The following is a 12,124-nucleotide window of genomic DNA, read 5'->3' as shown; positions in this document are numbered from 1 at the left end:
TAGGCCTTGACCCAAAAAACCAAGGACCATTACTAAGAATACTATTCATATCAGCCTTATTTTTGAATTTAAATAGGAATATTCCAGCTTTGAGAAGACAGGTATCAGGGACAGCTAAAGGAGCCCAGATTTTCTGAACAAAATTCTCCATTGCCTTAAATTTGACATTCAGCCCCATTACCTGACCTACCAGAGAGAATTCCCAAAAGGATGCTCCCTCATTCCATTCTTCTTCATTGAAAGATACACTATCCTTAGCTTCAGATGGCAAATAATTCAGGTTCATTCCACAACCAAGCTTCCTGTTGTCAGCAAAAAGACTTACCCAACTTTTCTTATCTTTATCAATGGCATTTACTTTTTCAGGAGACTCTATTGGGGAGTTCACAGAGTTTATTTCCTCTAATTGAGAATTAGCTTTCAATCTTGAAGAAGCATTAACAGTTTCAGATCTAACAGCATCATCCCTTTCCTCATGCTGATTCAATGGAACAGCAGCATCAGAGTTTATTTCCTCTAATTGAGAATTAGTTTTCAAACTTGAAGAAGTATTAACAGTTTCAGATCTAACAGCATCATCCATTTCCTCATGCTGATTCAATGGAACAGTAGCATCAGAGTTTAATTGAAACTGAGACTGAGATGCTTTTGAATCAGAGAGATCATCATCAAAATCAAAATCAGCTTCCTCAGCCCAAGAAATTCTACTCTGAGGAATAGAAGACTCACTTAGATGGCGAGATTGAAATCCAGTCGCACTGGTAGGAGTTGGCATTACTCGAGAAGAAGCATTGAGGATCTCCGCCATTGATTTCTTCCTCTTCTCCCCCTTTGGTCCCGTTGACCCCATCAAGATCGTACTAAACCCTTCCCCCTCAGAGATCGGGCTATCATCTTCAAAACTGGTATCATATTGATCTTCATAAGCAGACGAGATCAATTTTGAGGCTCTCAATCCAATTTCAATAATCTTCTTCCCGCTATTCTTCTTTTTCTTCCCCATCCAAATCTCGGCGGGGGTGTAAGTTAGCAAAACCAGATTCGCCTGCTAACTTGCACCATGCAGACCGCCAAAAATTTTCGTTTCAAACTGGTTAAGTTTCACCTCCTTCAACTTAGAACTACTACATCTATCATTTTCTTTATAAAGTTAAAACGTGGACTGACGCCATCATGGGATATCTGCAAAGCGCAGAAACTTATTGGAGTGTTCTTTATTTAGGGTTTACTGCAAAACGCTGAAAGTGACTGGGGATTTTGTGTAATAAACCATATTAAATATCTTACGCTATTTTGAAGTTGAGCATAGTTCTTGGGGTGGTACTCGCTCTTGCGCTTGGACTTGGAACGTCGTTTGGATCAAGAATATTCACAAATGATGTCAATATGCTGAAGATAGTACTTAGAGGATTACCGGTATATTTCCATATTATCATAAAATATAATAAAATGACAATTACAAATTGCAGTAAGATTTAATTCTAAAATATTGCTCTTCAGTTTGTAGCTGCAACTCAACCGATCAATTCTCTGGCATTTGTTCTCGATGGCGTCAACTTTGGAGCATCAGATTACACCTTTGCATCATATTCTATGGCAATCAGTTTATTTACCCCTCTCCAAATTGAAAATACATGACCTATTGTCATGAAACCTTATATATCTGCCCTAATATTCTCAGGTTGTCGATGCTTCCATTAGCATCCCATGCATGATTTTTCTCTCCTCAAGCCATGGATTTTTGGGAATTTGGACTGCATTGACGATCTACATGACTTAAGGCGTTCGGGCTTTTCTAATTTGTCACATGAGAATATTGCTAGGATATTTGCAGACTTAAGGCGTTCGGGCTTGTCCCAAGAGGATATTCTTTGAGGAATTTCTTCTGTTCCTTGACTGGATGGATCAGGCCGCTCCTATCTTATATTTTGATGTATGAGACATTTTGGATATTAGAGACAAATGTATAATATTGAATGCTTAATTTTCATTGTGAGATATTGAGTAATCATTGTGCACGTATCTCTAATATTACATTTTGAGTAATTATTGTGTATTTATATATAATATTGAATATTTACCACCGCTTGAGATATTTTTGTATATGTATATGTTTTTTATTTCATTGTGAGATATTGAGTAATCATTGTGTAAAATGTGTATATTAAATATAAGCAGGTAAATAAATAAAATAGCTGAAATGAAAAATATTAAAATTAATAGGCCAAACGGTTGTAACCGTTTGGCCAGATACTTGTCCAAACGGGTGAAACCGTTTGGGATAAATTAATAGGCCAAACGGTTGTAACCGTTTGGCCAGATACTTGTCCAAACGGGTGAAACCGTTTGGGACCACAATATATGCCAAACGGTGGAAACCGTTTGGCATATATTGTGGTCCCAAACACCGTTTGGCATATATTGTGGTCCCAAACGGTTTCACCCGTTTGGGATAACGTCCAAACAGGTTTAACCGTTTGGGCAACGGCCCAAATGGTTACAACCGTTTGGGCGACTATTGGGGAAAACTCATCCCTAACGGCTTTAGCCCAAACGGGTTTTTTTCCTCGCCCAAACGGTTGTAACCGTTTGGGAGGGGGTTTTCCCAAACGGTTTCAACCGTTTGGGCTGTCATGTTTTGTACTAGTGATTACCTTAACTTCCCCCTCATTAACTAGCTCAAATGAATTCCCAAAACAAGATGAACATGTCCCCTACATTCCTTTTACACACACTACCCCCAAATGCTTTACACACATTACCCCCAATCCAAACAAGTCATAAAACAAGTCATAAGGCTCAGAAAACATTAGAGAATGCATGACACATAAATTTACCTCATTTTAACGACACCACCTACAGAATGTTACCTTATTGGCTTGTTTCATAACAAATGCTGACAAAAAGTCACCCACTTCACTAGGCAATCTCTACTTTCGAGATGCTATCCTTTGCATCCTCAACACTTGAATTCATGTTCTTTCTTTCTCTACTTTTTCCCCATAGAACACAGTGAAGGCCTACAACCATAAAAGCTCCACCTAGAAACACTGCGTATATGTTCAATATCACAAACCAAAACACAATATTAATCAAACTTACAACTATAAAGAAAATAGAAAAAATTTGTGATTACCTTCCAAGGTTTATGACTTCTCCTAAGAGGAAGGAGGAGGCTGCAACGGCGATCAAAAGCGCCAAGGGGAAGAACATCGCCACGAAAACAGGGCCTCTTTTGTGAATGCACCAAGTTTGCAAGTATAACACAAGTGCCGACACCAACACACCCTGCAATATTGTCAAATTTGAGCTCATTGCAGTCATGATCGTTGATGCAAGTAATTAAATGACTATATATATATATATATATATATATATATATATATATATATATATGTGTGTGTGACCAACACACCCTGCAATATTGTCAAATTTGAGCTCATTGCAGTCATGATCGTTGATGCAAGTAATTAAATGACTATATATATATATATTGATTAAACTGACAAAACTTGAAGATTATGGTGAAGTCTAGATGATGGTTTGGGTGTTATGTGACATTTTTAAAAGTCTTTGTGTCTTTTCAAAATGGGCTAAAGTTTCGGGGATTATGTGAAATTTACCTGACAAAATTATATGTATTCGTAATATTCACAACTACACTTGCACTTCCGGAAAAAAAAAAACAAAAAAGAGAAGGGGAAGAAGAAGGAAACATGTCTCCTAGCGGCAAATAAACATTCACTAGGATAGTACTTTATAAAATTAAGGGAAAATTGCTTGGGGGAACCAAAATAAATTGGGTCATTCATCCCTACCCCAAGCCCAAAAAGCATAACCCAAAAGCCCTTATACTGATAAAGGTGTGCAAGTAACCCCCAAACCCATTACCCAATAAAATCATTCCTAAATTACCCTTCCCTCTTCCCTCTGCAGGTTATTTTCACATTTTCTCTTCCTCCACCGCCAGCCCCACTCCTCCTCCGGCCTCATCCCCTCTCCTCCACCGCCGACCGTCGGCCCCACTCCTCCACCGCCGACCGCCGGCCCCACTCCTCCTCCGGCCCCATCCCCTCCCTCTCCCCCTCCTCAATCAAACGTCGAGCATGGATGAAGATGAAGAGCTACACTGTGGGATCTCTACCTACAACATTCTACATCCCCAACTTCATCACCCAATCTGAGCAAGCCCATCTCCTCCATCAAGTAATTTCCCTTTTTTTTGCTTTGGTTTTTATTTTCTTCAAATTTATATGGGTCTGTAAACCCTAATTTTGGATGTAACTGAAATTGAGATGTAGATGTAACTGAAATTGAGGATTTGGGGCTTTTGATTGGATTTGGCGGCAAAGAGGGTGTCGATTTTGTAACTTGAATCATGGAATCAAATCAAAGCTTGATTGTGATTCTCTTTTGTGTTTGAGCCCTCTTTGTGTTTATTGTTGTGGATTTCTTTGGTTTTGCTCGTTTCAATGAATTGATGAATTACTCATGTTAAATATTTTTTTTTAAATTTTAGGTGTTAGAAGTTAGTCGGCAAGCATTGATGGGAGAGGAATTAACGAAAAACCATGGCTTTGTCTTGGGGAGAAAATCGAATGAGGAGGAGGAGGAGGAGGAGGTTGAGAAGGCAATGAGGCAGATGTAGATGTGTGAGCTTAGATTAGGGATGGGGAGGATGGTGCAGATTCACTCGAACCCGTCCGATCAGAATATGCACAGTTCTTGGGGCTCTGCTGTTGATGATGATGATGAGAAGGAGAACAAAAAATATTTTCGATCGAATCTTGTAGATTTCTCAGGGGATGATGACAAGGAGGAGAGCAAAAGACGAGTTCTTTTTCCCTTTTTAATTCAACTTCGGATCATTCTATGTGCAAATTCACGTCGTTTGCGAATCTACAAATGGAATCTCTTCCAATGTGGTTATTAGTATAGTTGGTTTTGTGCAAATTTGTCGTTTAGACGGTTAACAAAGTTCATCGGTTTGTAAAATTTGATAAGGAAATGGAAGTCAACTTGTTTAATTTTTCTATAAAATTCTGTTTGTCCTTCATGTGACAAGCCATCTTAGAATTGCTCCAGGTGTCCTTTTATGAGAAAATCTTGGGCTCTTAAACAATACATATCAGGACAAATGCCATGATTAACTACAAATATCACATATTAATATCCATGTGTCCTTTATGTGATATTTGTAGTTAATATATGATATTTGCTACGTTATTCAAGTTTTTAATATTTATATGATTTATTACACTTGTTTATGTAACATAAGATAGTTTCATGTGACATATAACAGATTCATGTCACATATGTTGTTTTATGTGACATTTGTTGTTTATACATGACGATTGGGTGTTGTATGTGATATTTGGGTATTGCTTGTGACATTTGTTATTTATACGTGACATTTGGGTGTTTTATGTGATATCTGGGTGTTGCTTGTGACATTTATTGTTTATACGTGATATTTGGGTGTTGTATGTGATATTTGGCTGTAATTTATTGATAGTGAATGTGCTTATTTGTCACATGACTGTAATTTGTTTATACGTGACACATGGCTGTAATTTGTTGTATGTGATATTTAGATCTAATAGAGTCATTCCACATGTGCTTATTTGTCACATGATATGCTCATTTGTCACATGCGGAATGACTCTATTAGATGTGACTTATATCGCATACAACCCGTATATCATTGAAATATCACATGATATGCTTATTTGTCACATGTGGAATGACTATATTAGATGTGACTTATATCTGTCGTATGTGATATTTGGGTGTTGCTTGTGACATTTGTTATTTGTACGTGACATTTGGGTGTTGTATGTGATATTTGGCTGTAATTTGTTGATAGTGAATGTGTCACGTATAAACAACAAATGTCACAAGCAACACCCAAATATCACATACAACACCCAAATATCACATACAACACCTAAATGTCACGTATAAACAACAAAAGAATTTTATAGAAAAATTAAACAAGTTGACTTCCATTTCCTTATCAAATTTTACAAACCGATGAACTTTGTTAACCGTCCAAACGACAAATTTGCACAAAACCAACTATACTAATAACCACATTGGAAGAGATTCCATTTGTAGATTCGCAAACGACGTGAACTTGCATATAGAATAATACGAAGTTGAATTAAAAAGAGAAAAAGAACTCGTCTTTTGCTCTCCTCCTCGTCATCATCCCTTGAGAAATCTACAAGATTCGATCGAAAATATTTTTTGTTCTCCTTCTCATCATCATCAACAGCAGAGCCCCAAGAACTGTGCATATTCTGATCGGACGGGCTCGAATGAATCTGCACCATCCTCCCCATCCCTAATCTAAGCCCACACATCTACATCTGCCTCATTGCCTTCTCAACCTCCTCCTCCTCCTCCTCATTCGAGTTGCTCCCCAAGACAAAGCCATGGTTTTTCATTAATTCCTCTCCCATCAAGGCTTGCCGACTAACTTCTAACACCTAAAATTAAAAAAAAAATAACATGAGTAATTCATCAATTCATTGAAACGAGCAAAACCAAAGAAATCCACAACAATAAACACAAAGGGGGCTCAAACACAAAAGAGAATCACAATCAAGCTTTGATTTGATTCCATGATTCAAGTTACAAAATCGACACCCTCTTTGCCGCCAAATCCAATCAAAAGCCCCAAATCCTCAATTTCAGTTACATCTACATCTCAATTTCAGTTACATCCAAAATTAGGGTTTACAGACCCATATAAATTTTAAGAAAATAAAAACCAAAGCAAAAAAAAAGGGAAATTACTTGATGGAGGAGATGGGCTTGCTCAGATTGGGTGATGAAGTTGGGGATGTAGAATGTTTTAGGTAGAGATCCCACAGTGTAGCTCTTCATCTTCATCCATGCTCGACGTTTGATTGAGGAGGGGGAGAGGGAGGGGATGGGGCCGGAGGAGGAGGGGGGCCGGCGGGCGGCGGTGGAGTAGTGGGGCCGACGGTCGGCGGTGGAGGAGAGGGGATGAGGCCGGAGGAGGAGTGGGGCTGGCGGTGGAGGAAGAGAAAATGTGAAAATAACCTGCATAGGAAGAGGGAAGGGTAATTTAGGAATGAATTTATTGGCTAATGGGTTTGGGGGTTACTTGCACACCTTTATCAGTATAAGGGCTTTTGGGTTATGCTTTTTGGGCTTGGGGTGGGGATGAATGACCCAATTTATTTTGGTTCCCCCAAGCAATTTTCCCTAAAATTAAAGCATATCGTACCCTATAATCACCCTACAGGAGGAAATGGGACAGTTTTACAAAACCCTCCGTGATTTTCATGGGGGTTTCCCACAAAGTTCTCCTGAGCTTTTTTCCCTCCAAACCCCTTGAAATTTGAGGGATCTTGCAAACCTCCTAAACTTTCAATGTTCCCTACAGACCCCCTAACTGTGGTAATGTCGTCATCGGCCATTATTTGATTGTGTAGGAATAATTGATTCTTGACCACGTGGGAAATTTTTAAAAGTTTAGGGGAGTTTTGTGAGATACCCCAAACTTCATGGGCCCAGGTGGGGAAAAAGAGTTCACGCAGGTTTCTCGGGAAGCCTAAAAAATTCAGGGGGTTCTGTGAAATTCACACTTGCATCAAATTCCGTAGTCGTACTTAAGAGATACATGCATATTTCACATCATAATCAATCTTGAAGGGAAAATAAATAGGTATGCGCTTGAAATCATTTACACTGTATACTACTCCAAGAAGTTCTTCATCCCAGTGTAGCTTCCACTTGTTCAAATTCCTCTCGGTTGTAATGGCAACAATAAAGCATTGAATTGTACTGAAGAGGTTCAAAAGAACAGTGGACCAAATCCATGATGGATATTCCTTCAATATTATTCCCTGTAAACAGAAATATAATCCATTCGGTATCTTAATAAGTCAAGGGAAAAATTGCGGATAGACACCCGATACTATCGCTAAATTACGAATAGTCTCCTTGTAGTTCCATTGTCGCAGTTAGACCAGTGTGCGAATTTTCTTCTACTCTTTTCCCTAAGATCTGGAGAAAACTAGTTTTCGATGACTAGACCTTCTGAGAGTAAAAGAGTCAAAAAAATTCACTCGGCGGATCTGTCTGTAACGATACAACCACATGAGGTATATCTCCAGTTAGGCAAAAGCAATGGGGTCTATTAGTAATTAATTAACCCTAAGTTAAGATCGGAGGTTGAACAATTTTATATACCAATAACACTAGCCATGAAGACCAACAAAATGCAGCCAACACCATGAGAAAAGTACCAATTATCCATTTTTTGTGAGTAATTTTAGAATCATTCTGACTACTTCCATGGAGAATTGGATGATGATGGATGAATGAGTTCAAATGAGGGCCCTTGTAAAATGCAATAACCATAGCTCCCGTTAAACAAATTACTACTCCAATTGCCTTTACAATTCCTGAGCAAGTCTTGATCGTGATAATTTCCACCCTGTAATATCCATCAAAGCGATAAATTATTTCTCTGTTTGAACATTAAATTTGAAATTTGATTTGTTTATGTAAAATCTAAATTACCGAGATAAAAGTGCCAGAACAAAAGTGAAAATAGGAATGAGATTTGAAGTTGCTGAAGTCACTGTTGCTGAAGTGAGTTTAATGGCGATATTGTGCATGTTTAAATTGATTGTGTACCTAAATTCAAATAAAATCATTACAAAAAAAACCCAAGAAAAAGAAAGGGTAAATTTGTAGGATCTTAGATGCTCTAAGCGGAATTACAGGAAACGTTTTCTTAACATCTAAACGAAAGATCTATTGCGCATAAATCAATTGGATTAAGAATTAGGAAAAACGATTACCTCTTGATGCGTGTTCAAAGCATTCTCTAATGGAGAGATTGAGAGTCTCACTTGAAAACTCCTCTAGTTGATCCAACCGAGCAAAGATCTGGATCCTTAGAAATCAACTGCTAGGTTGAAGATGATAGGGTTTTTTTTTTGGGAGAGAAAGTAGTAACACTTTCACGTATATAGAGAAAGTGGAATAGGATTAGAGTTTCTAAAAGAAAAACCACTCCTATTTATAATCCACTAATTAAAGTTATATTTAATTCTATAATTAAATATTATCTTTTATAACATTTACAAATAAATTTATCCTTTATTTAACAATAACTCCTTATTATTAATAAACTCTATTTCGAAGTTATATCTTATATAACTTTATATTATATACTTTATATAATAATTCTCCCAATATATCCAGTCCATAAACTCTTAGGGTGTGACCTCGTAGGACCCAATTATAATAGCAATGAACTTTATAACATAAAGTCCATAAATCATAGTTGGCTTCTAGCAAAGCACTATGACTACCTAAAATAACCGGATTGTAAATCTCCATTAAATGTCCCATACCATAATTAGTAATTGCACATTCGATTAAAGGACACAATTCCTTCAATCTCCCACTTGTCCTTGAAACAAGTGTGCAATGTTAAAATTCCTTTGTCACTTAATGTCTTATTTGACTATATGATGAAACTCATCTTTATCGCCAAATATGTTTCTTGAACTCTTGAGATCGAACTGTCAGTACAAATGATTACTAATAATCCATCTGAGCATGGCCATGCGTTTTTCACAGTTCTCACTCTTCAAGTGGCCGAGACACCGTTCCTTTCCAAATGTATCATGGTATACATGGAATAGGAGGACATATTCAATCTTGTAAGACTATATCTCCCACTCAACTTTTGGCAATCCCAATCACTACTTTTATAACTGCCTGTTATACGGTCAGCGTTTGGCAGCGTCAAAGACATACCAGCAGTCAAATGATGACTATATCATACTCATGTCTAAGGAACTCACTAATCATGAATAATCCTAGAACTATGCAGAAAGAACTTGAAGAGTTCTATGATAGGTCTGTCCGATATGTACCACCATACATACCTATGTAATCGATTAGACATCTCCATGTCCCTATAACACATGAAACCCGGTGTTATCAATCAATCTCACAATATGGTCTTGAATTAAGTCATTTGTATCCTAGTTAATGACTCAGACCATGAACAACTAATAATTTTATAATATCAGTTCACTTAATGGGGTTTCATTTACCAAAACAGTTTTGATGAGCCCATTTGATAATTATTAAATTATTCGGATACTTTATCTAATCCCAAGCAGTGATTAAATAATAATATGATACTCATATATATAAATCAAGCATAAATGTCTGTAATAACAATAAACAAGTTTTATCATAAAACGAAAATATTTCAAAATAATTCTCCAATGTGTCTGAGCCCTTTGGCCCGAGTGTGACTATCATGCTTGGGCCTAGGCAAGGGCTTGGTCAAAGGATCTGCAATGTTGTCGTCAGTGTGCACTTTGCACATCCTCACGTCTCCTCTATCAACATAGTGTCTGATCAAGTGGTACTTCCGTTGGACGTGTCTGGATCTGGAGCTAGAGCTAGGTTCCTTGGCTTGAGCAATGGCGCCATTGTTGTCACAATAGACGTCAATTGCTCTAGAAGTGCTAGGAACAACACCGAGCTCAGCTATGAACTGTCTAATCTAGACCGCCTCCTTAGCTGCTTCACTAGCAGCAATGTACTCTGCTTCTGTTGTAGAATCTACTATTGTCCCTTGCTTTGAGCTCTTCCAACTGACGGCTCCTCCATTCAGAATGAAGACATATCCAGACTGAGATTCAAAATCATCTTTATCTGTCTGGAAACTCGCATCAGTGTAGCCCTTGACGATCAGCTCGTCATCACCTCCATACACTAAGGCATTATCCTTAGTTCTTCTCAAGTACTTTAGAATGTTCTTGGTTGCACACCAATGTGCCTCTCCAGGGTTTGATTGGTATCTGCTGCACATACTCAAAGCGTGCGCAACATCTGGGCGAGTACAAGTCATAGCATACATGATGGATCCTATGGCTGAGGCATAGGGAATCCTACTCATTTTCTCAATTTCACCTGGTGTTTTAGGACACTGGCTTTTACTAAGACGTAAGCCATGTTGCATAGGAAGGAATCCTTTCTTAGAATTCACCATATTAAATCTAGCAAGGACCTTATCTATATAAGTTCCTTGACTTAGACCAATAAGCCTCTTAGACCTATCTCTATAGATCTTAATGCCTAATATGTACTCTGCCTCTCCTAGATCCTTCATTGAGAAATACTTCTTAAGCCATTCCTTGACTGTCTCCAGCATAGGAATATCATTTCCAATGAGTGATATGTCATCCACATATAGAACCAGGAAGGCCACTTTGCTCCCACTAAACTTCTTGTAAACACATGGCTCTTCTTCACATCTGATGAAATCAAACTTTTTGACCACTTCATCAAAACAAAGATTCCAACTCCCGGATGCTTGCTTAAGTCCATAGATAGACTTCTTAAGCTTGCATACTTTCCTAGGATTCTCTGGATCCTCAAAACCTTCTGGTTGCATCATGTATACATTTTCTTCTAAATATCCATTTAGAAAAGCGGTCTTGACATCCATTTGCCATATCTCATAATCATAATAAGCGGCAATTGCTAGGATTATCCTAATGGACCTGATCATAACAACCGGTGAGAACGTTTCATCATAGTCAATACCATGAACTTGTCTAAATCCTTTGGCAACTAATCTTGCCTTGTAGACAGAAACATTTCCATCCTTGTCTGTCTTGATCTTGAAGACCCATTTGCATCCAATGGGTTTTACCCCATCAGGCAAATCTATCAAGTCCCATACTTGATTCTCAGACATGGAGTCCATTTCGGATTTCATGGCTTCAAGCCATTTTTCGGAGTCGGGGTTCGCCATTGCTTGTTTATAGGTAGCAGGCTCATCATTCTCTAAAAGTAGAACGTCAATGCTAGCATTCAAGACGAAATCCTCATATCGTCTAGGTTGCCGCCTTGGCCTGTTTGATCTCCAAAGTGGTCCAACAGCTGGAGAGACTTTAGCAGGAGGATTGACCACATCAGTATGTGGGACCTCGGGTGCTTCATCTACCTGAGGAATTGCATCTTGAATATGAGTGGTTTCCCTTTGAGAGGGTACGCCTCCAAAATCAAGTTCCTCTATGACATCTTCTATGTCCTCATGCTGTAGGGT

At 38.2% G+C, this 12,124-nt stretch overlaps 1 protein-coding gene across 4 annotated transcripts in view; it reads right to left on the bottom strand.

Annotated features, from left to right (window-relative positions):
* Positions 2,913–12,124, bottom strand: part of LOC109836566 (WAT1-related protein At5g64700-like) — a 31,795-nt gene continuing 22,583 nt past the window's right edge. For 3 of the 4 annotated variants that reach the window (XM_020404499.1, XM_020404501.1, XM_020404498.1), the window contains 5 exons: positions 8,560–8,676; positions 8,227–8,473; positions 7,722–7,880; positions 3,137–3,288; positions 2,913–3,050 (listed from right to left, as the gene is read on the bottom strand). In XM_020404499.1, coding sequence (XP_020260088.1) covers positions 2,990–3,050; positions 3,137–3,288; positions 7,722–7,880; positions 8,227–8,473; positions 8,560–8,676 — 736 coding nt within the window. In that variant the 3' untranslated portion in view covers positions 2,913–2,989. Of the gene's footprint in view, positions 3,051–3,136; positions 3,289–6,267; positions 6,492–7,721; positions 7,881–8,226; positions 8,474–8,559; positions 8,677–12,124 lie in introns of those variants that run through there. The other variant, XM_020404502.1, reaches the window with a different exon arrangement.

The sequence above is a fragment of the Asparagus officinalis genome, chromosome 4 (genome assembly GCF_001876935.1).
Source record: "Asparagus officinalis chromosome 4, Aspof.V1, whole genome shotgun sequence".
Classification (NCBI taxonomy): Eukaryota; Viridiplantae; Streptophyta; class Magnoliopsida; order Asparagales; family Asparagaceae; genus Asparagus; species Asparagus officinalis.
The sequence above is the reverse complement of the archived record's forward strand: the minus strand, read 5'-3'. Positions and strand labels throughout refer to the sequence as shown.